General features: G+C 39.4%; 1 protein-coding gene across 9 annotated transcripts in view; it reads right to left on the reverse strand.

Annotated features, from left to right (window-relative positions):
* LOC124621900 (cleavage and polyadenylation specificity factor subunit 6) overlaps nucleotides 1–25,714 on the reverse strand; it is a 180,384-nt gene that overhangs the window by 32,360 nt on the left and 122,310 nt on the right. For all 9 annotated transcript variants that reach the window (XM_047147391.1, XM_047147389.1, XM_047147388.1 and 6 more), the window contains 3 exons: nucleotides 16,286–16,479; nucleotides 15,831–15,972; nucleotides 15,587–15,742 (listed from right to left, as the gene is read on the reverse strand). In XM_047147391.1, coding sequence (XP_047003347.1) covers nucleotides 15,587–15,742; nucleotides 15,831–15,972; nucleotides 16,286–16,479 — 492 coding nt within the window. The remainder of the gene's footprint in view (nucleotides 1–15,586; nucleotides 15,743–15,830; nucleotides 15,973–16,285; nucleotides 16,480–25,714) is intronic.

Below are 25,714 nucleotides of genomic sequence, written 5' to 3' on the forward strand. Positions count from 1 at the left end.
TTGCACCACATACACCACACACTGCAGATTGTAAAGATTGGCAGCAGTGCTAGAGGGCATGAAGCGAAACTCCAGCACCTGAGCTTTCTTCCCAATTTACATTTTACAAGGTGTACAGAGTGTCACTGAGCTGACATTTAATAAGCTTCTAACGTCAATTGGGGAAGTAAACTCATTCTCTCACACCTCTGTTTCTCTCATCAAGCCTAAAATAACACTTTAATGGTGGTGCGCATATGAAGTCATTAAGCAGACTTCCGTATTTATGCTTATGGTTTAACCACTTAGCTGCTGTGATATTTTTGGTTTAATTCAACATGGTCATCAATTTTTGCTTTTTTCCTGGATGAGCATAAACTGAAGGAGCACTCCCCCTCTCCACACATCCAACAGGAGAGACATTTTATATGTATTAGTGTGGTTTGGTGCCTACCCTGGTTATTGGATGATTTAACAAGTCTCCAGCCAAAAAGAATTCACTAGACAGAAATGAGTGGTGTTTGAATGTTGGGATAAGGGAAGAGAGGGGGAAGGCCTTGTTTTTGAGAGCTGTTTGAAACTCATGCACCCACATTGTTGTGATTATGTAGAACTTTTTGTATTTTCAGTACAGTTGTCCATTCATGTCCCTGAATAATTTGACACAGTCCATCACAGTCTGGGCCTCGTTGTCTCCCATAATGTAAACTGTGGGGGCTGCACCAGATGCAAAAATTGTCGACATACAATGCCGGCGTAACCAGAGGCCCAACAGAGGTTACAAGCTCATTGATGGCTATGTGGAAGAGTGTAACACTTAACACAGAACCTGTGTGATACCATTCTCCTGAATTCCCAGGGGTGCTGAGTGAAGTGCCAACTTGAAACCGAAAGAATCAATGGGATAAAAACTCGCGGATAAAAATCTGAAGAGGTCAGAAAAGCCCCAGTCATGGAGGGCAAGTAAAATGTGATGGCGCCAAGCTGTGTTGTAAGCCTTATGTAGGTTAAAGAAGTCTGCAAGAGGGTGCCGGTGGTTAGTAAAAGCCTGTCAGATTGCTGTTTCCAATTTGAGTAAATTGTCAGCTGGGGATTGTCCTTCCAAGAAGCCACACCAATACGGGGACAGAAGGCCCCAAGATTCTAGTAACCAACATAATTTGAAGCTAGCCATCCTCTCAAGCAGTTTACAAAGTATGTTAGGTTAATCAGACAGTTGCTGTCAAGAGAGATGGGTTCTTCCCGGGATTAAGTGCGGGGTAAATCACTTGGTTGTGGATGGAACTTGGGCGTGGACCTGTGCAATGTGATGAGGTGCAGAACACGAGGGAACAAGGCATTGTATTTCTGGTAGGTGACTACAGTATCCGTTGCAATACCACTGGATTATCGTGTGGTAAGAGTTCAGGTTAGACAAGGAAGCTGAGGGGAGGTCACGTCACTTGGTAAGTGTTCTTTGCCAAAAAGGGTGAGGTGACATCCATAAATAAGATGTCAGATGCAGGTTGTGAGGGGAGAGATGGCTCTTACTGGGGCACTACAGAGGTGGGCGCGCTCGTCCTGGGACTTCCGTCTCTTCTTCTCCTCTTTTGGAGGTAGAACAGGCCTCTGCAAGATCCGGAACCGAAAGAGAGCAGGTGACCTTGGGGCACACAGATGGTGCATCTCATAGCTGAGTTGTGGTAGCAGGCTTCGTACCTGAGACACACTAGGGAGAGGGGTCCCGGGAGGGGGAGTGGGTCATCACATGCAGTTGCCGAAGAAGGGGGCACTTCTTCAGCCAGGGAAGGGGTGCGACTCCTGGAAGGGAGGGCATGGTAACTGCAGGGGTGGGGCAGAAGAGAGGAGAGGGGGCTGGGGTTAGGTTAAGGACGAGGTAGGAGAGGGAAAGGATATAATAGAGGGGAATACAGAAGAAATCAACACTGGGCGGAGACGGGTCATATTTAAGGCAAGACTCAGCATAAGACTTTTGTTCTTGGTTCTTCTTCTCTCCCTTGTAAGTTGGGCAACCTGGAGAGTGGTAAGAGTGGCGGTCATGTCAACTGATACACACAGGGCGGCAGAACACAGGGGCTTTCTCTCACACAGTGGGTGACCACACTCAGCACACAGAGGGTCCACCATGCCATACAGTGGGAAGACATATGCCAAGGTTTCAGCCGCTTCAGCATTTACATGACTCTCTCTCTGCTCAAACCTCCATTTTTCAGCATGAACTAATGATCATTGCTGTTGAAGTATCTCCATAGCTCAATCTCATTGTGAACTCTGAAGGATTCAACTTGCATTTCCCAATAATTAGAAATTTAAACAGTCATACCTAAACTGAGGAACTCGTGCTGTTGACACAATTGGTAATCCTACACAAATGACAATCAAGCAAAGGAAAGAAACAATAAACGATACTGAGGTCATACAAACCAACAAAAGCACCAAAGAAACTATGAATTCCTCAAATCCAAAGAGAAAAACTAAGTCAATGTTGAAGACTCACAATCCAATACACTTTCCAAATATTACACATGCTGCGAAATAATTTCATGTGCATACGTTACACTGTCACGTAGTTTAGTGATAATTTTATCCCACATGAGTAAGTCTGCTGTTGCAGATTTATGAATATACCATTTCATTTGCCGAAACCGTTAAAAACTAATCTCTATGCTAAACTTAATGCATTCATTTGATAGTTAAGCTTTCATGATGACTTTTTAGTCACACAACACAACCCACCAGGACAGCAGTCACAGTGACCATCCCACAGGAACAATGATCCCCCGCCTCCCCCTCGCTTCCATCGTCCCAGAATAAAATGTAGCTCGTTATTTTAGGGTTCGGCAGACAAGCTACAGCACCACATGGAATAATGTCTGCTTGGATAATTGTATAGTTAAGTATTTCTAGAGGCATGTATGATGTCAGACTTGCATGTAGAGCTGTAGCAAACCTCTAACTACTGATTTTAACATTCTCTTGTTAACAACTGTCTAAGTCAGATACACCTGCCTGCAGCAAGTGAAATGTTAAAAACAGATAATAGGGCAGAAAAATGAATATATTAATTAATTTATTGATAGATTAGCTTATATTAGCCACGGTTTGGCATACAACACACAACCGAATATGGGTTGTGTTTGATGATTTCGTTAAAAAATCACTGTGTGTTACTCCTGTTAACCATTAACCAAAAATATCCTAAAGAATAAACATAAAAAGAAATGGTTAAAATTTTATACCGATAAGGTGGCTCTCATTACAGATGCTCAGACTATAGAGATCATATAAAAATTATTGTTGAGCGAGGGCTTAAGTTTGACGACACTTCTGCAAGAAGTTGTTTACAATATAAGAAAACTACAAAGACAAACAGTCCCTGGCCAAAAAACCGTCCTGTAAACATTTCATAGAAGATGCTCCAAACAGATGCAAAGCAGCATATGGCTATATCAAAGAAAATTCCCAAAACCACACACAAGACAAGTACTCGCCCCAGAAAAAGTAAATGATCACTTCCTAACTTCAGTGAGCTGAAAAACAAAATCGAGCGAAACTGCATATGTGCATTAAATAACCTTCGTGTTGAGCCAATGGGACTTGTCACTGCCAAGGAAACTGTAAAAGCTGTGTCAAGTTTCTCCAAAAGCTTGGACTGTCATGGGTTTTTAAACTGTTGTTGTTGTGATCTTCAGCCCAGAGATTGGTTTGATGAAGCTCTCCATGCTACTCTATCCTGTGCAATATGCTTCATCTCTGAGTAACAACGGCAACATATATCATTCTGAATCTGTTTAGTGTATTTATGCCTTGGTCTTCCTCTACAATTTTCACCCCCAACACTTACCTCCAGTTCTAAATTGATGATCCCTTGATGACTCTGAACATGTCCTACCAACCGATTCCTTCTTCTATTAAAGTTGTGCCATAAATTCATCTTCTCCCAATTCTATTCATTACCTCCTCATTAGTTATGTGATCTTCCCATCTAATCTTCACCATTTTTCTGTAGCACCACATTTCAAAAGCTTCTATTCTCTTCTTACCTAAACTGTTTACCGTCCATGTTTCACTTCCACACAAATACTTTCAGAAGAGACTTCCTACACTTAAATCTATACTCAATGGCAAGAAAAGCATTTCCAAAGAAGAGAAATTTGTTAAGATTATCAGTCCACATTTTATATCCTCTCTACTTCGACCATCATCAGTTATTTTGCTCCCCAAATAGCAAAACTCATTTACTACTTTAAGTGTCTCATTTCCTAATCTAATTCTCTCAGCATCACCTGATTTAATTTGACTACATTCCATTATCCTTGTTTTGCTTTTGTTGATGTTCATCTTATATCCTCCTTTCAAGACACCACTGTCCATTCCTTTCAGCTGTTCTTCCAGGTCCTTTCCCCTCTCTGACAGAATTACAATGTCATCGGCGAACATCAAAGTTTTTATTTCTTCTCCATGGCTTTCAATTCCAACTCCAAATTTTTCTTTTGTTTCCTTTACTGCTTGCTCGATATACAACTTGAATAATATCGGGGATAGGCTACAACCCTGTCTCACTCCCTTCCCAACCACTTTCATGCCCCTCGACTCTTATAACTGCCATCTGGTTTCTATACAAAATGTAAATAGCCTTTTGCTCCCTGTATCTGACCCCTGCCACCTTTAGAATTATACCAGTCAACATCGTCAAAAGCTTTCTCGAAGTCTACGAGTGCTAGAAACGTAGGTTTGCCCTTTCTTAATCTATCTTCTAAGATAAGTCATAAAGTCAGTATTGCCTCACATGTTCCAACATTTCTATGGAATCCAAACTGATTTTCCCTGAGGTCAGCTTCTACCAGTTTTTCCATTCGTCTGTAAAGAATTCGTGTTAGTATTTTGCAGCTGTGATGTATTAAACTGATAGTTCAGTGATTTTCACACCTGACAACACCTGCTTTCCTTGGGATTGAAATTAATATATTCTTCTTGAAGTCTGAGGGGATTTCGTCTGTCTTATACATCTTGCTCATCACATGGCTGGCTCTCCCAAGGCTATCAGTAGTTCTAATCGATGTTGTCTACTCCCACGGCCTTGTTTCGGCTTAGGTCTTTCAGTGCTCTGTCAAATTCTTCACGCAGTATCGTATCTCTCATTTCACCTTCATCTACGTCTCCTTCAATTTCCATAATACTGTCCTCAAGTACATTGCCCTTGTATAGACTCTCTATATACTCCTTCCACTTTTCTGCCTGCCTTTCTTTGCTAGAACTGTTTTTCCATCTGAGCTCTTTATATTCATACAAGTGGTTCTCTTCTCTCCAAAGGTCTCTTTAATTTTCCTGTAGGTTGTATCTATCTTACCCCTTGTGATATATGACTACATCTTTACGTCTGTCCTGTAGCCATCCCTGCTTAGCCATTTTCCACTTCCTGTCAATCTCATTTTTGAGGTGTTTGTATCATTTTGGTCTGTTTCATTTACTGCATTTTTATATTTTCTCCTTTCATCAATTAAATTCGATACTCTTATGTTACCCAAGGGTTTCTACTAGCCCTTGTCTTTTTACCTACTTGATCCTCTGTTGTCTCCACTATTTCATATCTCAACGCTACCCATTCTTCTTCTACTGCATTTCTTTCCTCCGTTCTTGTCAAATCATTCCCTAATGCTCTCTCAAAAACACTCTACAACCTCTAGTTCTTTCAGTTTTTGGGGGTACTTCAAGAAATTCATCCCTAAGAAAAAACTAATCTCTCTTAAATTCACTGTACCAAGTACAAAGTAGGTGCCTTGGATGGAGGCTTCATCCCCCCATGCCTTTCTAAGCCGATCTCCACATTGTTTAGGTGTTATTGGCAATTTAAAACTGGAAAAGGCTTAGTTCAGAAATGTTCTCTACCAAAATTTATTTTTTGGTGGCCATAAAATCTTGAAATGAAGATATTAGAGACAGCAAAAGACTTGGAAGAGCAGTTGAACGGAACAGACAGTATCTTGAATGGAGGGTACACCAGAGCAGATAAAAAAGTTAAGGGGACTTTTCAAATTGCATGGGCAACGTACATTCGATCATCGATCTTTTCTTTGTTATGTTGGTACACATATCCCGAAAACATGTTCACAGTCTCAAGTTTACAGCATACTTCACTTGTTTATGACAGATAGAAAGGTTAGACATGTTTCAGTGTTTTCGACAAATTTCGATTACTATAAGAAATGGAGCAAAGAATCTGCATCAAATTTTGTGTGAAAAATGGAATCAAGTGCTCTAAAACACATTAAATGTTGACAGAGGCATACGGTGAGTATGCTCCAAGTAAAAACTTTGTTTATAAGTGGTTCAAGCTCTTCTAATATGGCTGAGAAGTAGCCAATGATGAACCTTGCTCTGGAAGCCCCAGCACAATGACAGCAGATGATAACGTCAAAGCTGTGAGGAAAATTGTTTTGGAAAATCGTAGATTACCATAAGAGAAGCTGCTGAGGATGTTGGCATATCGGTAGGCTCTTGTCATGCAATGTTTTCGTCTATTTTGGGCACGAGATGTGAGTCAGTCAAGTTTGTTACCAAGCTTCTCAATTCCGATCAGAAGAACTGTCACATGGGCATCCCACAGGAGCTCTTGAATGACATCAATGATGATTCTTATTTGCTCAATAGGGCAACAAAACATAGATTTACGGTTATGACATCAAAACCAAAGCCTAATCATCCCAATGGAAGCATCCAGGAGGACCAAGACTGGAAAAAACACGCCAAGTTCAACCAAATGTCAAAGTTTTGCTTACTTCTTCATCCCCCCCCCCCCCCCCCCCTCTTCGTTATGCAGTTTTCGCCACACTAATGTCATCCCTTTCTGCTCCGAAAATTTTCCTCAAAATTTTGTTTTCAAATACTCGAAACGGCTTTTCATTTTGTACAGTGAGAGACCAAGTCTCACACCCACACAACATAACTGGTAGAATAATAAATTTCTATATTCTAATCTTTAAATTCCTAGACAATATCCGTGATGAAAGTAATGTATTCAGTGACAAATTGCACACATTTCCCGCCCGTAATCTCTTCTTCAGTTCGGATTCAATCTCATTTCTCGAAGTGACGTCCATGCCTAGATACTTAAATGTGTTCACTTTTTCAAACTGCATGTCTCCAACTCTTAACATTTCCTGATCTACTGCTGTTGCCATTCTAGTAGTAACCAGGTATTTAGTTTTGTCTTCACTTATCCTTAGACCTACATCTTCATCTTCACTAGCCTTTATTAACGCATTCACATTTGCTGTTACAGATTCTTTCCTATCGCTAATGTTGTTTAGATCCTCTGCATACCCTAATATCTTAATATTTCCATTTAACTCCACGCCCTCTGAATTATCTGCTCTCATTCGTACAATATATGCTAGGACTAAATTAAAAAGTAGCGGAGACAGGGCATCTCCCTGCTAAAGTCCGTTCTTTATTACAAATTTTTCTGACTCAAAATTCCCCACGCGTACTCTACACGTAAGTAGTAGATGACTTTTGCAATTTGGGTAGCAAAATAACTGACGATTGTCGAAGTACAGAGGATATAAAATGTAGACTGGCAATGGCAAGGAAAGTGCCTCTGAAGAAGAGAAATTTGTTAATGTAGAGTATAGATTTAAGTGTCAGGAAGTCCATCCTGAAAGTGTTTGCATGGAGTGCAGCCATGTATGGACATGAAACGTGGACGGTAAACAGTTTACATAAGAAGAGAACAGAAGCTTTTGAAATGTGGTGCTACAGAACAGGGTGTATACGTGGACAAGGAAAAAAAAATTCCAGGATTTCTCCCGGATATCCCGGTTGAAAATACACTTTCTCCCGGGTGAAAACATACTTTTTCCCTGTTAACTGACAGTGTATATTCTCTCGGAATTGTATAACTTATTAAGTCCTTTGAATGGTTATGGATTTATACACGGGAGCAGAATTTCCTGGCTCTTTAGAAAACTAAACACAGGGGAAAAAACCCTGTTTTGGGAAGATCTTTGATGTCCAGCAACATGTACGCTGCATATTTTCGTATTATGAAAGTATAAATTCGAATTCCACCAAACACCGCATGTTACTTTCTGAAGCACTGAAATCGAGATTGCGATGCGCTTTTGTAAGCCAGTCATAGTTCATGTCACGTGATCTCGCCAGCCGATGACAGCGGGTATTCAGAGTTTAGGTTGTAGTGAGCCAATACCAACATCACTGTTAAGTAGCGCGAACGAACAAACAGAAAAAGTTAATGGTTTAAATTAATATGCATAGTATTGCTACACGAAACGCAAAGCTTTCACAAATAATATTGGTCTGTAAGATTGATAGGCTGCAAGAGAAGCTAAGTTTTCACATACAATGTTGGTCCTTTATGCGCGTATTAAAATTTAAGATATATCACACAAATGTGCCCGTAAAATTTTTAATAACAACATAAATTTCTGATCTTCTGGGCTCAAAATTCATCTAAATGGCTCGTCATCGAAGAGTTTATTTTTAAATGAGAGTCAAACGCCCTGTGATTAAGAAATTCATAGTACATTATCGCCCATAGCTCCGTTGTAACTGCCAGAGCGGTACTTTGATGGTAACGCTTTTCAAACCTCCATTCGGAATATTTTCCCTTGACCTGTTACGAATAGGTTCGTTTCCGCAGTTGCCAGAAAGCGCCAGCAGCTATGTCGTAGGGAGCCCATATGTTCATATGTGTAAAACATTAAAAGATCGTACATTATGTCATAAAAGAAACAAGACATCAGAGGATACTCCAAGAGCATCGGAATTTTGTGACCCATACTAAAATGTGCACATCTAAAGTGCACATTCGTATGTCCATACTCCCAGTAAGTACGCCACGACCTTTTCAATGTGGTTTTCGGGATGTAAATTTTCTTGGAGTACCAGTACTGTGTTATCTCATGTTTGGTTCTTTATTATGGCATAATGCCATACATGCTAGAAGTTGAAAACGTGCACTTGAAATGCAACGGACACTGTGTGGAATTAAACACTTCGTTTCAAATATATTGTCTGCCTCAGCGGAAAAGATTAATAAAAGAAAATTTCTTTAGCAAACCGGCAAAAATAACTTCATTGTTCTGCAAGGCAATAATACTTGACTGTCAGAAAGGTAGAAATCAGAAATCTGTTTTGTTTTCATTTGACGTGAGAGCAGTAAACGAAGAGAAAACAGCAAAATCACTAAATGTAAACACGGGTCACGTTGAGACTACCCACTTCCCCACTGTAACTCAGACTGCTCTGCGCATCAGCCCCGGATCTACGATGTTTCCGAACCGGTGCAATTCCCCGTCACTCCCTCAAGCGTTTGAGATAGGACGTCAAAAGTAAAAAATAAATAAATAAATAAATATCAATATAATGGAAGGAAACATTCCACGTGGGAAAAATTATATATAAATACAAAGATGAGGTGACTTACCGAACAAAAACGCTGGCAGGTCGATAGACACACAAACAAACACAAACATACACACAAAATTCAAGCTTTCGCAACAAATTGTTGCCTCATCAGGAAAGAGGGAAGGAGAGGGGAAGACGAAAGGAAGTGGGTTTTAAAGGAGAGGGTAAGGAGTCATTCCAATCCCGGGAGCGGAAAGACTTACCTTAGGGGGAAAAAAGGACAGGTATACACTCGCACACACGCACATATCCATCCATCCACACATATGTGTGGATGGATATGTGCGTGTGTGCGAGTGTATACCTGTCCTTTTTTCCCCCTAAGGTAAGTCTTTCCGCTCCCGGGATTGGAATGACTCCTTACCCTCTCCTTTAAAACCCACTTCCTTTCGTCTTCCCCTCTCCTTCCCTCTTTCCTGATGAGGCAACAATTTGTTGCGAAAGCTTGAATTTTGTGTGTATGTTTGTGTTTGTTTGTGTGTCTATCGACCTGCCAGCGTTTTTGTTCGGTAAGTCACCTCATCTTTGTATTTATATATAAATAAATAAATAAATAAATAAAAATAAAAAATAAAAAAGAGTTTTCAAAAATATGTTCATTTTGTAGCGCACATCTTCCTGAAGAGTCTGATGCATAAAACATATTTGTTCGAGGAAACGTAAGACATGTTATTTGGTCATAAGCGTGCCAAAGGGCAGTGCCTCGCCTCCTCATGCAGCATTCTTCTATCACACGTCACTGTACTTCGCTCTGTAGAATTGAAACATGCATATTTTGTAATGGGTACCATTGTAGAGGGACACCAAGAGATGAATACATTAAACAGATTCAGAAGGATGTAGGTCGTACTAGTTACCTGAAGATGAAAAGGCTTGCACAGGATATAGTACACGGAGAGCTGCAGCAAACCAGACTTTGGACTGAAGATGTCAACAACAACAAATCAACATAGAGTAAACAGAACAAGCTCTACCCAATAATCAACTCAAAGAACATTAAAGTAGCCATCACATACACAAATCACCATTTCTTTTTACACCCTTGACATCCCGCACATTTTCAGGGTTGTCCTCGTACGACTAAACCTGGTCCCACCTTACTTCCTCAAATTGAACTGAACCAGTAGAAACCATTACATTCATCTGGCAAGCATATCTATCACCATTTTCCCAACAATAGACTCAGACATCACATTCCTTGAATTATTCACCTTTAGAGCAATCAAAACCACTTTCAACCATTCTCCTGTTCGGTCTTGTCATAGTGGGGTAGCCTGTGTGTGTAAATGATACAGACAACTGTACTGTAGGTGCACCCACAATGGACGGGGAATGTAGGGAGAGACAAGACTAGCCTATGGTTCCTGAAGAAAAGCAGCTACAGGAGCAACAGCCTGGACGATCGACAGATATGGACTTGTCATATTAGTCAATATGGCCTTGCTGTTTTGGTACTGCAAAAGGTTGAAAGCAAAAAGAACTTGCTGTCTTGCGGAGGTACAATAGTTCCCCGTTCAGATCTCCAAATGCAACTATATTCAAGAGGATATTGTTATCAGGAAGAAAAATATATGTTGTTCTACGGATCAGAGAATGGAATGTTAAGATCCCTTAATAGGATAAGTAGGCTAGAAAATTTGAAACGAGAAATGGATTGGTTGAAGTTAGATACAGATCAGTTGAGTCTTAAAACAAACAGGAGTGAGTACAGGGTTACACAAACAAAATCAAATATAGGCAAATGTAACTGTAGGTTTAATAATGAATAATAGGACATAAATTTCGGTAAGCTTCTATGAACGGCATAACGAACACATCACTGTAGCCACAATAGACGCAATGTGAATACAGATCATAAGAATACAAGTTTATATGCCAACTGGTTTCACAGACGATGAACACATTGAAAGAATATATAATGAGATAAAACAAATTATTCAGATAGTTAAGGGGAACAAAAATGGTGAAGCAGAATACGCATTCAATAGTAGGAAAAGGAAGAGAACGAAAAATAGTAGGAGAACATGGACTGGAGGGAAAAGAATGAAAAGTGTAAGCCACCTGTTAGAATTTTGCACAGAATAAAATCAATCATCACTAATTCTTGGTTTAAAACTCATTAAGCAAGACTGTGTACACGGAATCTGGGAATTTCATATTTATTGTATTCTGGTACAGAGGAGATTTCGAAGTTACATTTTAAACTATGTGACATTTACAGGGGCAGATGTTAACACTGACCATAATTTATTGGTTATGAACTGTAGGTTAAACTAAATTTCCTACAATGCAGGAAATTAAGGAGATGAGGCATTAATAAATTGGAGGAACCAGAGGTTGTTGAGTGTTTCAGAGGGAGCATTAGACAACACTGGACTGAAAGGGGGAAAGGGATACCAAGCAAGAGTATGCAGCTTTGAGAAGTGATTCAGGGAAGGGTGCCAAAAAAAAAAAAAAAAAAAAAAAAAAAAAAAAAAAAAAAAAAAAAAAAAAAAAAAAAAAAAAAAAAAAAAAAAAGAGTAGCAAATGAACCAGGCAAAAGGAAATACAGGCATCTAAAAGATGAGTCTGAAAGAATGTGAAAAATGGCTTAGCAGGAATGGCAAGAGAACAAATTATGAGCTATGTTCAAAAATTCCAGAATATTTGTAATTGTGCGAAAATGTTATGTTGGAGCAAAATGCAGTTAGCATCCCTGCACACACCTGTGGTTAATGTGTAATTGCCAGAAGTTTCACTGTTGTACGTTTGTTGGTTACTGTTTAGCGCTGTATTGAGTGGAACACTGTTTCCCACAGTTTGTGAACTTCGAGATAGCCGAGTTAGAAGAGCAACACGTCTGCATCAAATTTTGCATGAAACCCAAGAAACACCAAATGATGCAGGAAGCCTATGGTGGTGAGTGCTTAAGCTGTGCTCAGTGTTACAAATGGTTCACATCGTCTAAAAATTACCAGGCAGAAGTCAAAGATGACCATAGTTCAGGATGCCCTTCGATGTCTACCAACGACTTTGAAGGATTAGTTCACCATGAATTTGTGTCACATGGACAAACCGTTAATCGGTGCTTCTATCGGGATGTGTGGCAATGCCTGCAGAAAACTTGAGAAGGAAATTGCCTGAAATGTTGCGAGACAATTCATGGTCCTTGTATCACAATACCACACCCACACATTCACCTTTGTTGGTGACTCATTCTCCACATTCTCCAGACCTGGCCAAAAATCCCATTGAAGGGATGAAAACTTGCACCGATAGAGAAGATAAAAGAAAATTCATGTGATCCAGCAGGAAGCATACCAACACTGCTTCAGGAAGTAGAAACAACATTGGGAGTGGTGTACCAATTGTGGAGGAGAGTATTTGAAGGAAATCATACATGGTAAGTCAAAGGTTAATGTGTCAAAATTCTTTGGACAAAGTTCCACATTTTTTTTAAACAGACCTTGTACAGGCTGTAGAAACATGCCTGACTAATGGTAAAACAGATGTCGCCTACAGTAAAATTGAAGAGACTTTTGGAGAAAAGAGAAGCAGCTGCACAAATATCAAGAGCTCACTTGACAAGCAATTACACATGACAAGCAATTACTAGGCAAAGAAGGGAAAGTTGGAATGTGGAAAGACTGTGTAAGAGGGTCTATAAGGGAGTAAGCTTGAGCTCTACAGAAAGACAAGAGGAAGTAGGTTAAGTCGAGACTGCAAGTGTAATAGAGCAAAAAAAATTGACAAAGCACTGAAAAATCAAGGCCCCTGAAGTCAACAACAATCCCTCAGAATTACTGAGATCTGAAGGAGCCAGCCATGATGAAATTATTCCACTTGGTGTGCAAAATACAAGAGACAATTGAAATAACCTCACTCTTCAGGACGAATATAATCATTTCAATTCCAATGAAGGCAGTTGCAGACAGGTGTTAGGACTACCAAACCATCAGTTTAATAAATCATGGTCACAAAATATCGACACGGATTATTTACAGAAGAATGGAAAACTTGAAGTCTGCCTCAGAAGATCAATTTGGGTTCTACATAAATATGGCAACATACGAGCCAATACTGATCCTACATTTTATCGTAGATAATAGAGTAAAGAAAGGCAAACCTATGTTCACTGAATTTGTAGCTTTAGAGAAAAGTTTTGACATTGCTGACTGGACTAAACTCCTTGAAAATTTGAAGTTAGCAGGGACAAAATACAGAAATTGAAAGATTATACCCACTTTGTACAAAAACTTGAGCGCAATTGTAAGAGCCGATGGACAAGAAAAGAAAGCAGTATTTGAAAAGTGAGTGAGACAAGGTTATAACATATCCCCGACATTATCCCATATGTAGATTGAGAAGCAGTAAACAAAAACAAGGAAAAAGTTAGAAAGAGAATTGAAGTTCAGGGAGGGTAAACAGAAACTTCTGAGGCTTATTGATAACATCAGAATTTTGTTAAGAGACAGCGAAGGACCTAGAAAAGCAGTTTAATGGAATATATGGTGTCTTGAAAAGAGAAGGAGACAAGCAGCAACAGAAGAAAATTAAAGGTAACTGAATGTAGTTGAATAAAATTAGACAATGCTGAGGGAATTAGATTAGGAAATGAAGCACTGAAAGAAGCAGATGGATTTTGTTATTTGGGCAGCTACATAATTGAGAATCGCTGAAACTGAAATAACAGAAAATGGATTTTGATAGTGGCTAGAACAGCATTTCCGGAAGAGAGAAATTTGTTAATATATGATACAGATTTAAATGCTGGAAGGGCATTTCTGAGGATTTCTTTAAAGTGTAGCCCTGTACAGAAGTGAGAGGTGGACCATAAGCAGTTCAGACAATAATATAAATAAAAGCTTTGGAAATGTAGTGCAACACAACAATGTTAAAAATATATGATGGAGAGACTGAGTAACCAATGGACGAGGTACTACACTGAAGTGGGGAAAAATTAAATTTATGGCACATGTTGACGAAAGAAGAGATCAATTTATACAACACATCCTCAGATAGCAAGGAATAGTCAATCTTGTAATGGAAGGAGAGGGGAGCGGGGTGGGATGTTTGGAGTGGTTTTGTGTGTGTGTGTGTGTGTGTGTGTGTGTGTGTGGGCGTGCGCGCGCCACTCCTTTTGTTCAACACATCCAAGATTCTCATCTTTAAAGGATTCCTGTAACACGTTTTGTGAGGCTCATTCCTCTTTGCTCTTCATACACTGAACCCTTTTCACCATCTTTGCTTGTTGCACTGTAACATCCTAATGTTACTTGCATTTAATTTTCCTGAACATAATTTCACATTTTAACAGGGATCTTATTTTTGCCAACTTTTCCACTGGAGAATGATTTTATCTTTTTCTGCTATTCCAGATACTTTGTCTTCCAAACAATATAGCGCATCAACTGCTTTATGGAAATGTCAGAATTTCATTCTATATTTCAATAGGGCCTTTCTCATTTGCTCAGTTTCCTTAAGCCATCCAGACATGGGATGTAAAAGTTGGTGTAGACATGGAGCTGTACAAGTTCTGTAATATCAATTTCCTGTTATTTTACTTTGAAGAAACCTTGCTATGTGTGAAACACAAAATAAATTCTGTGATGTTCCAGTAACAATTGCAATAGAATAGTTAACCAGTAAGAGGCAAGAACACTCCCTACAACACAAGCAGAACTTTGCAGCCACTATACTGGATTTCAGCGCACATGTGGTGCTTTCATATTGTAACTTCCACCTACGAATATACGCCACTTCAAAGCACTAGCCTAGGGTATCTTTTGAAAACATGTCATTACTGATATAATTTGTTGTAATAAAATGATGAGATACTTCTGGCTGGTGATTAAACATTTTGAAATTTCACTTACTCTGTATTGCAATTTGTGTGTTATGAAGGTATGTCATTTCAGTGCAACAGCACATTGAAGCATCATCAAAACTCATGTTTTTCTTGGTACATTTTGTTAATAGGAGTGGGTTTGTTTCATTTTCTGAACATGCCATAAAATATGAGCAAACTAACTTCAAGACTGTTTTGCATGTCATTGACATGATTGCAGTTAAATCTTTCTTTTTATTCATCAAAACAGCATTCTAGATTCTGGGATACATAATTCCTTTACACACGCACGTGCAAATCCTTCCCCAGTCTGAAAATTTTACCCACAAGCATTACTTTCTATGTGCTTACCTCTTCGTGCAGATCCATAACTCTTTGTCTCTACTCCATGAAGTGTATCTTGTAACGAGCTTATCAGGATCTTACAACGATCATCATTAGCTACTTTTGACTGTTTTATTAGAGAAATCGCTGTGACCAAAGTTTCAATTGCACTAGCATATTCACCTGTAACAGCAGAACAGAGTAATAGCATAATTAAACTGAAACACTTCCCTCAATAATTTTTTTTTTCTTTTTAAAACAGTGCTCTTACCAGCTGCTGCATCAGACACTGCACGAGCAATGGCAGAGCTTGAAACTGTTCTGTTCCGTCCCATTATTTCTTCAAATTCAACTTCACTGATTGGAGGAGGTCCTTCAGGACGATGTTCAGGTGGTGGTGCACCATACTGTGGCTGTAAGTATGACAGTACTTTCAGAATATCTAGCTTACAAGGACAAGCTTGGTCCAGGTCATTTAGTATAATGCTTTTCTGTGAAGAACAAACTAAACATTTAGGGCAAAGTACACCTAGTGTAACACAGACTAAGCAACTGATTTCAAAATGCAAAGAAATCTGTTACATGTGACATGACTTATTAAAGACTGAGGATTATACCTGTTCAGATAAATATCCCTATCATCACCGTTTCCACTTTACATTGACCTGACAAAGTGAATAATGATGATGATGATGATAACAGTAAATGGAACAGCAAAACCTGTACCTGTGGAGCTGGAGGTGGCCCATAGCCGTGAGGAGGACCATGTGGTGGTGGTGGACCCTGGTGTGGTGGCCCTTGGTGTGGTGGGCCAGCACCTTGCTGGAAGAATGCAGGATTCACATGGGGAGCTGGAGGGCCTTGCGGGGGACCTCCGTGGACAGGTGGCCCACCATGACCAGGGGGTGGTCCTCCTGGACCTGAAAAATTTCCAAATACCAGCCATTTTTTTAATAGGAAAGAACAGTCTTCACTTCAAAACCCTTTTTTACTAACTTTTCTATAGTCACTACCACACAAACCAAAGAAATAGTTCTATATGCCGGAATCATTGCTCGCAAAATACCTCCACCAGCCCAACTAAAAATGTTTATGAAGAAAATCACAAGTCATAGAAAAACCACAAATCAAACAAACATTCACACAGAGTCAATTAGAATTAAGACTAAAATTTTGTATATTCAAAATATAAGAAAGATAGTTTTCATTACTACACTTTTGATGTGTCTGAATTCTATAAAGTTTATCATCAGAGTGTACCGACTAATGGCAGTGAGAAAACACACGTTTTAAAGTGAGCTATCAAGTTCTCTCGGCCTGATTGATTAATGGTGTGCTTGCGAGTGTACACTCAAATTGTTAATTCCATTTTATGCATGAAATAGAATCAATAACTCGTTTATATACTCCAAAACCAATCATCAATCGAGTTTAAACACTAAATTCATTCACAAACAGAAGGGTGCTCAGCATCCTGGAAAGTAGAGCATACTGGGAATCATTAAGAGACATTGCAACAATTACACATGAATCGAAGAACAGACTGAAGCAGAAGATACAGTTATGGATAATTAAATGGAAGTCGGTTGAGTAAGCAGTCAGGCAAATGGATAGCAGATGGACCATGTTAGTTATCTGGAGGATTTCAAGAGAGAAAAGACAAGGTCTTTATCCTGCAGTGGATCTCACATGGCTGCTGCTGTATTCACATTCCATTTGCCTGTGCAGAATGTTACTAGGATTTTTACTACTTGCCCTGAATACGGCAGATCATACAGAGCCACCACATACAGTGAAATTTTCTCATAAAATTTTTGATCTACTCATGCACATAATTTTGATCTATAGCTTATGAGCAAATTGCACAAATCTGTACAGTGACAGTTAACTCCCAATTCTTTAAAGAATTGAACTTCCATGTACAAAACTGTTTCAAACATCAAATTACTTTACAAATGAGTTAATGTGTTAAATATTTGAAGTTGAGCAAATCAGTGAGAAAAACTTCAGCAAATATTTGAAATTATGCTTAAAAGTTTGCTGGAAGTCACTCAGTGGATGAATACAGTCTGGGTAATACGCACTTCATTTTTGGCAACAGCAAGTTTCTCACACATCTCAAAGTTTATAACATCATGTCTCCTAACTGTGTGCTGTACAATGACATAATTTTGCAGGTACATTCAGAGATATGTATGGATACTGTCTGCAAATAGTGTTGCGAATAAAGTTGTTATGAGGGAAGATTGGAAAGGAGCGCACAATAATTTAATCATCAAAATGTTTAATAGGTTTTTTTTAAAAAAAAAAAAAAAAACCTTACATCTTTCAACTACTTTTCTACGTAGCCACCTATGTTCTCAACACATTTCTTCCATCATGGCATCAGTTTCAATATGCCCTGCTCGTAGTAGTGTGTTTGATTAGAATATAAGCACCTGCTGATTCACTTACACATCTATCAAAAAGTGACAGCCGGCCACCAATTTCTTCATGGAATGAAACAGATGAAAGTCCAATGGAGCAAGGTGCAGACTGTATTGTGGATGCTGAAGCACCTCCACCAAAATTGTTGATTTTCTCACGAACAGGAGCACCAACATGGATTTGAGCACTGTCATGAAGAAGACTGATACCATCAGCATTATTGTGGTCCTGTATTCAACAAAGTCCACCAGTAACACACCATGCATATCCGAGAGCAATTGCACAAGCACTTTCCTAGCAGATTGGATCGGTCTGAATTTTTTTCGTACTGGGGAACCTGCATGTTTCCACGCCATAGAGGCCTGCTTGGTTTCGGGAATGTTGTGGTGCATCTATGACTCATCACCAATGACTATTCCTTTCAGAAAGTCATATCTTTCTGTAGTGTAATATGTTAAGTAATCGAAGCCTGTCATCATTCACTCGTCCTTATGGTTGTCTGTCAGGTTCTTAGGCTCCCAGCAAGCATTAACTTTATGAAATTTCAATGTGTCGTGGACAATACAGTACAATGCACCACTGGAAATGTTGAAATGCTGCAATAAGGTTCGCAGTTGCACACACTTATCGCTCAAAACTGCTGCCTCAATGGCTCCAACATTCTGTGGGGTTGCAGCTGTTACCAGCCACCTGGAGCATGGCTAATCACTAAGGTCCATACGACCCTCTTGGAGACACTATGTCCCCAAACACACCATGCATTCTCTCTTAATTTCACTCAGTTTACGCCCTTTGGCCCACAAATACTGAGCTACACTTTCCTGCTCCTCCCAAGTTGATGACAGTAACATGTTAACTTTGTAGTTCAGGTTTCTCTTGCTATAGCTGCACATGAAAACAGACCGCCCTCTGTAGCACAAACTTCAAACTATATCATTTGGAAATATCAACACTCCAGCTGCAATACCAAGAGTGAAAAAAAATTATTGTGTATACTTTTTGATCCTCCTTGGTAGTAAAGAAGTAATAAATTAAAATGTTATGTCAGATGCTAAAGTTTTACTGCATGAACAGTGAAAATGTAGTAAGTACTGAACGTTTTTACTTTCATCGGTTTGTGGAGGTTACCAGCGAGAAAAATTATTGCTTGCTGTCAGTTAATGTTGCCTTGCTGCCTCCAGATAAACACACAGTTTTATAACTTAATACTTGACTTACCATTCTAAACTTTTAAACATAAGATTATGCCTCTTAATAAGCAGATTATGACAACATTTAAAATTTTTAAATTCTGTCAATAATGATGCAAAATATTGAAAATCAAGTTTCTGTTGCCCTGGAAGCTGATAGGTATGCAAGCTACAAACTGATTCCGAGTTCTGGGATAGTTGCTTCGTAATGGAGGTAATAAGAACTGTAACAGCAGCCTTCTCATTTGAAGTCAAATAGCAATAAAGTCATAAAGGTGGAAACTTTTAACTTTTTCACCCACATTTATAGCCAACTCTGACTTCAATTTCGGTGAGAATCAGGTTTAGTAGAGAGCAGGAAAAACCAGAGGCAAGAGGAAATACCCATGAAGAGGAAATGTGCTCTGTCCAGTCGATCTATAGTGAAATAGTGACCTAATTCCACTTTTTAATCAGAGCAGAGTTCAGTATTATGCCAAGATATACCTTCATATCATCCAATGAAACATCTCTCCATAAGTGCCATCTTAAATGTTTTGTTAGTGGAGATACTTTCAGTTTTTATTGTGCTGGACACTTATTTGTTGCAGTAACAATTTCACGAATGAGGTTGGGCATAGCATTACAGCTGGTAATATTCAAAATATAATGTGGACCAAAGACTGATGATGAATCTGGATCACCATTTCCTAATGGAGTATGGAAATTTGGTAAGATCACCATACCCATCACAAGAAATATTCCATTTGCAAGCAACAAACCACATTTTGTCATAAATCTCTTCTTTGCTGCTAACTTTCAATTCTCTGGCTCGCACAGAGGAAGAGATTATTGTTGCTCACTGATCAGGAGACGCACCATCAGTATCCTAATAAAGTCCATCTACAATATCATTGCCACTTATACGCCATCTTCATGCCAGCAAAAACTGCATGAAAAGGACATGATCACTTGTACATACCTAATCATGTAGAGCACACAATGTTTACTATCTGATGCTCCGGGTCAAAGCAAAATGGTGAAATGTATTGGACTGCCTGAAGCAAACCAAGCGAAAAACAGTAACTAACTAAAAAAACACCCACACACCCACCCACACACACACACACACACACACACACACACACACACACACACACACAATGAAAGAAATCATCAAATACCGGAGTGGTCAGTCCCTTACAAATTTTGTGGAAGTTTATCAAATGACAACATAACCTCGTGATATTTCCAAATCGACTGCATTCTATATTAACAGTGCAGTGACATTGGCAGAATCTCTAGATGTGAGCACGTGCTTTTATTCCCCAAGAAATGGATGTAAATGAAAACTGAAATTTAGGAATTTTGCAATTCTGACAAAAAGTTAGGGCTTAGAATTGTACTTCGATAAGATGACAGAGGACAGTGATTGACAGCTAGAAAAATACTGAGTAACTTTTGTGAAAAAAACTAATTATTCTGGTTCAGAGACCTCTGTTCTTTGTCTTCTACACTCAGTTGGTTTTTAATTCAGAAAGTAAAACAATGGACAAAAATTTTTGTTCGACTGCAGACACACTGCAGCAGTATGACCAACGTTTTGTGTAAACTGGTTGTATATGCAGATACGGAAAAAAAAAAAATTCCGGATCACCATGTTAAAAATATCCTTTTTCAAAACCGGGTGAAAATACACTTTTTCCGTGTTAAGTGACAGTATACTTTTCCTCGGAAATGTAAAACTTATCAACCATCGAATCGCTATGGTTTTGAATCGCTATGGTTTTATACACTGGTGTAGAATTTCGCAGCACTTTATAAAACGAAACAGGGGGTGGGGGCACGTTTTTGAAAGATCTGTGATGTGCAGCAACGTGTAGGCTGCATTTTTTCGTACGCCGACAGTATAAATTCGAATTCCACGAAACACAGCATGTTACTTTCCGAAGCATTGAAATCGAGATTGTGATGGGCAGCCAGTCGTAGCTCATGTCACGTGATCTTGCCAGCAGATGACAGCGGATATTCAGAGCATAGGACACATGATGCAGTCAGCCAATAGTAACATCATTGTTCAGTAGCACAAACACACAAATGGGAAAAGTTTATGGTTTAAATTAATATCCATGGTGTTACAAGAAAAGCAAAGCTTTCACATATAATATTGGCCTCTTAGATTAATAACCTGCAAGAGAAGCTAAACTTCCACTACAATGTTTATCTTTTTTGCGCATGTTACACTTTAAGATACATCACACAAATGTGCCAGTAAAATTTTAAAGAACGATGTGAATGTCTGATCTTCTAAATGGTCGTCCTCAAGGAGCTGAGTTTTAAATGAGAATCAAATGCTCTGTGATTTAAGAAATTCATTGTACACTCTTACACATAGTTCACCTTGTGTGAAAAGAATTTTCTTTGAAAGTAATGCTTCTCAAACCACCATTCGCAATATTTTCCCACGACCTGTTACAAATTGGTTCGTTTCAGCAGTTGCCAGAGATCGCCAGACAACAGGTGTCACTGAGTTTTCACAGCTACGATGACACAGGAAGCTCGTATGTAAAACATTAAAAGATCTTACATTATGTCATAAAAGAAACAAGACATCAGAGGATACTTCAAGAGCATTGGAATTTCGTGAACCGCACTAAAATGCATAATTCGGCTTAAGTGCACATTTGTATGTCCAGGTTTGGATGTAAATTTTCTTGGGAGTACCAGTACTGTATTATCTCATGTTTGGTTCTTTATTATGGCATAATGGTGATGGAAAATGTGCACCTGAAATGCAGCAACCAGTTGAAACTGGTCAATAGCGTGAAATTAAACGCTCCATTTCAAATATATTGACTGCCTCAGCGGAAAGACTAATAAAAGCCAAATATCTTTAGCAAACCGACAAAAATAACTTCACTGTTCTGCAAGGCGATTAATGCTAGACTGTCAGAAAGGTGGAAATAAAATCTGAAACTAAGAACATATTTTAGCCTTCCGCAATTGTGCGAATGTATTTTAATTCATTTGATAGATCCCAGAAACAGAAATCCATTTTGTTTCCATTTAATGTGAGAACAATAAATGAAAAGGAAACAGCAAAATACGTAAGCACAGGTCACGTGGAGATTACCCACCTCCCCACAACAGACTGCTCTGTGCATCAGCCCTGGATCTACGATATTTCCGAATCGGGGCAATACTAGATAATGGTGCCCAGCCACACATCTGTAGCCAGAAGTGGGAGAAACTACTCATATGTGATTCAACGGCGCATGCGTTAAGAGCCCACCCACAACTGCTCAAACGGATCTAATGGAAACAGTTGTCATGTCACACTCATTGGAGGCAATTTGTTGTTATGAAGCATTGCAGTCTTGCTGAAGCCTTTGACACACTTTGCTGTAGGCAGATGCTTGTGTGAGCACTGTGTTTTGTATAGGGTGCATTTCCTTGCAACTTAAGGGTTGATCACAAAAATTTAACTGAAAACTAAAACAATGAAAATTTCCTGGAATTCTAAAAAATTTCCGGGTTTTTCCGGGATGAAAAAATTCTCGGGTTTTTCTCGTATCTCCCGGTTGTCCTGGGTTGTAGTCACCCTGAAAAATATGAATGACTAGGGGAAAGATAGATCCCACCTTTAGTAAAATCAGAGTGAGCTTTGTAGAAAAGAGGAGCAGCTGTGTGAATATTAAGAGCTCAGATGGTACGGCAGTATTAAACAAAGAATTAAAAACTGAAGGTGGAAGGAATATATGGAGGATCTATGAATAGGAAAAGGTTGGGCATCAGCGCTCCTTATGGAGGAGCCACAGTGGGCCCAGAGCACATGACAACAGCGTAATGTTGCTCGCAATCACTTTTTGAAAATAATCATTCTGAAATTAGTTTGCATACCATTTGAATAGAAAAAATAACATTTTAATTTTAAAAACGAAATGTCGTTTTTGCGTAATGCTGATACTATTCAGTTGGCTTGAGTAACACATTGCACTTCTATAATTTTGTGGTACCTGGTGAGTGTAAACACTTGAGAAGAGAAGCTGATGCAGGACCATCACAATCAAGCAGTAGCTGTCATGTTTGCTAGTGAAGCATCCAGACAAACAGTGGCATAATTTCCAGACAAATAGTTTTGATAGTCAGTGTTGGACACTTTAATCTTTCATTATATCTTGAGTGAACAATCAACATGTCTCTTCATAGCTCATGCTCGCTATACACACATTAGCCAACAATTAGGAAACTTGAGCATTCCTTGTTCATAAGAAGTTTGCTAGTGCTTCATCAACCAATAGTGCACACGCTCCTCAACATCTTCATTGTTTCCCACCAAGTGATTCTTTCATGGACACAAACAAAAAATAATTCGGGGGGGAGGGGGGGGGGGGAGGGGGGAGGAGACAAATCTGGACTATAGGGAGGGTGGTCGAGTGTTTCCCCGTGCCTGTCCTCCAGTTTCTCCCTTGTCTAACTCACCGTACAAATCGTAGGATTTATGGAGAAGGATGACATTCCTGATGCGCATTCCTCATCTTTTGTTCCAGTAAGCGGCTTTTGCTAATGTTAACAACTGTCAGTAGCAAACTACATTAACTGCACATCAGTTGGGAAGAAAGTCAATGAACAGCACTCATCTGTAGTCAAAAAACACAGTCGCGAGAACTTTTTCGGCTGAGAGACATGTTTTAACCATCACTTGACAGACTTCATCCTTTCTTTGCCACTCCTTACCTGCAGTTTCAGATTCTGGAGTTTAATGACACCACATGTGATGACACACTTCAAAAAAAAATCCTGCCCTTCGTGCCAGAGTTGAGGAATATCTCACAAATCTCATATCTGACCTGTTTTGCTGTTCCTTAAAAAGGGCCAAGAGTAGTACTGGAGGGGGGGGGGTTAGTGAGGAGGAGGGGGGGGAGGAAGGGAGGGAGGGAGGGAGGGAGGGGGGGGGGGGGGAGAGAGAGAGAGAGAGAGAGAGAGAGAGAGAGAGAGAGAGAGAGAGAGAGAGAGAGAGAGAGAGAGAGGGGGGGGGGGGGGTCAATCTATGTGAACTAAGATGGCATGTATGTGTTGTGTTAAACAGTTTGGGGTAACCTGTGGCACTATCTCCAGTGGTCACAAGCTGCTTTTACTTTCTTGTTATTCCCTTCAGTGTTTAAAGAGTGTGTAACTACCAGAGACAGTGTCACAGATTATCCAAAAGGTCTAACACAACACATAGATACTGTATTAAGAAACATAAATCCAACTTGAAGGTTTAAACCTCTCAGAATTTGCTGTAGAAATAAACTTTGACCTGTAAGAGTGAACCTGTTTTATTTGACACCAACAACAGTCACTGTACAGCCTAACCAAAAATGTTCACATTTAAACCTATGCAGCCATTTGCAATGTTCACAATGCAATCAAATAATTTTAGATACTACATGTCAGACCTGCTGTGTAGTTCACCTGGAGATAGCAAAAGAAAGAAAAGAAGGAGATAGAAAAACTGATACAAAGATGAAGGAAAGGAAATCAAATTTAAAGGGAACTCTTCACATTATAACCGGAATGTGTGTGCTCCACCTCCTTGCAATACTATTTGTCTTGTATTTCAACTTCCAATGAAGAACACTATATTTCCTAACATACTGCGATGTACAGAGAGTGTCTGAGAAGTTCAGTAATTGGTCTCAAAAATAAATGAAGTGAGGGTTATGAATGTAATACCTTTACTGGCTCTCAAAGTAATCACAGTGAGCTACAGCACACATCTGACACATTTTGTTAAGCCTACTGTCAGTAAACTTTTCTTGTGGGATTGCTTGAAGCACCCCAGTCTCACAGGGTTACCACAATTTTCCCTAAGTGAAATTCCCTGATATTTCACTGATTTCCAGACAAATTTTAGAAATTTTCCCTGATAAATTGAGATCTCAAGGGTAAGTTAATCTGTCTTTGCAGCTACAGTTCATGAAACAATAGTGGGGGAAGGGGAGAATAAACTTGCAAGCAGATGGCGTTTCCTGATGTGAGAAAAAATATTAAGTACTAACATCAACGCCTGTTGTACTGAACCGCTTTCAGATGGAGAAAGCAAGCCAAATGGTGTGTGCGTTTCATTAAGACCACTGATGTTAGTTTACTTCAATAAAACAAAGCACATTTGGTGACAAAAATACAAATAAACGGTTAAAAAAAAAAGGGGATGGGGCATTCTGTCAGGAAATGGTGAACAGTAAAAAGTTGGTCGCAATGTGCACAAATGCGTGGGGCAGCACCACTTAACAAATGGTGACTGCTAAAAAGACAGTGCCCAATACGCAACCTAGTTAAAACGAGTTCCTCACAGCAGGAGAGCTGAGAGGTGGTCTTCCAAGATGCTGGGAGAGGCTTAATAACCTGGTGCTTGTTCCCATAAAGGGAGGACCAGTAGCAATACCAAAGTGACACCACTTTCTGACAGACAGCAACACTGAAGATAGTCACAGTGAATGTAAGAACTAGTGCGATGAAGTACAAGGACTGCAGTCTTGGCAGCAGCAGCAGCATCAGCATCCTCGTTTCCTGT

The sequence above is a fragment of the Schistocerca americana genome, chromosome 7 (assembly GCF_021461395.2).
Source record: "Schistocerca americana isolate TAMUIC-IGC-003095 chromosome 7, iqSchAmer2.1, whole genome shotgun sequence".
NCBI lineage: Eukaryota > Metazoa > Arthropoda > Insecta > Orthoptera > Acrididae > Schistocerca > Schistocerca americana.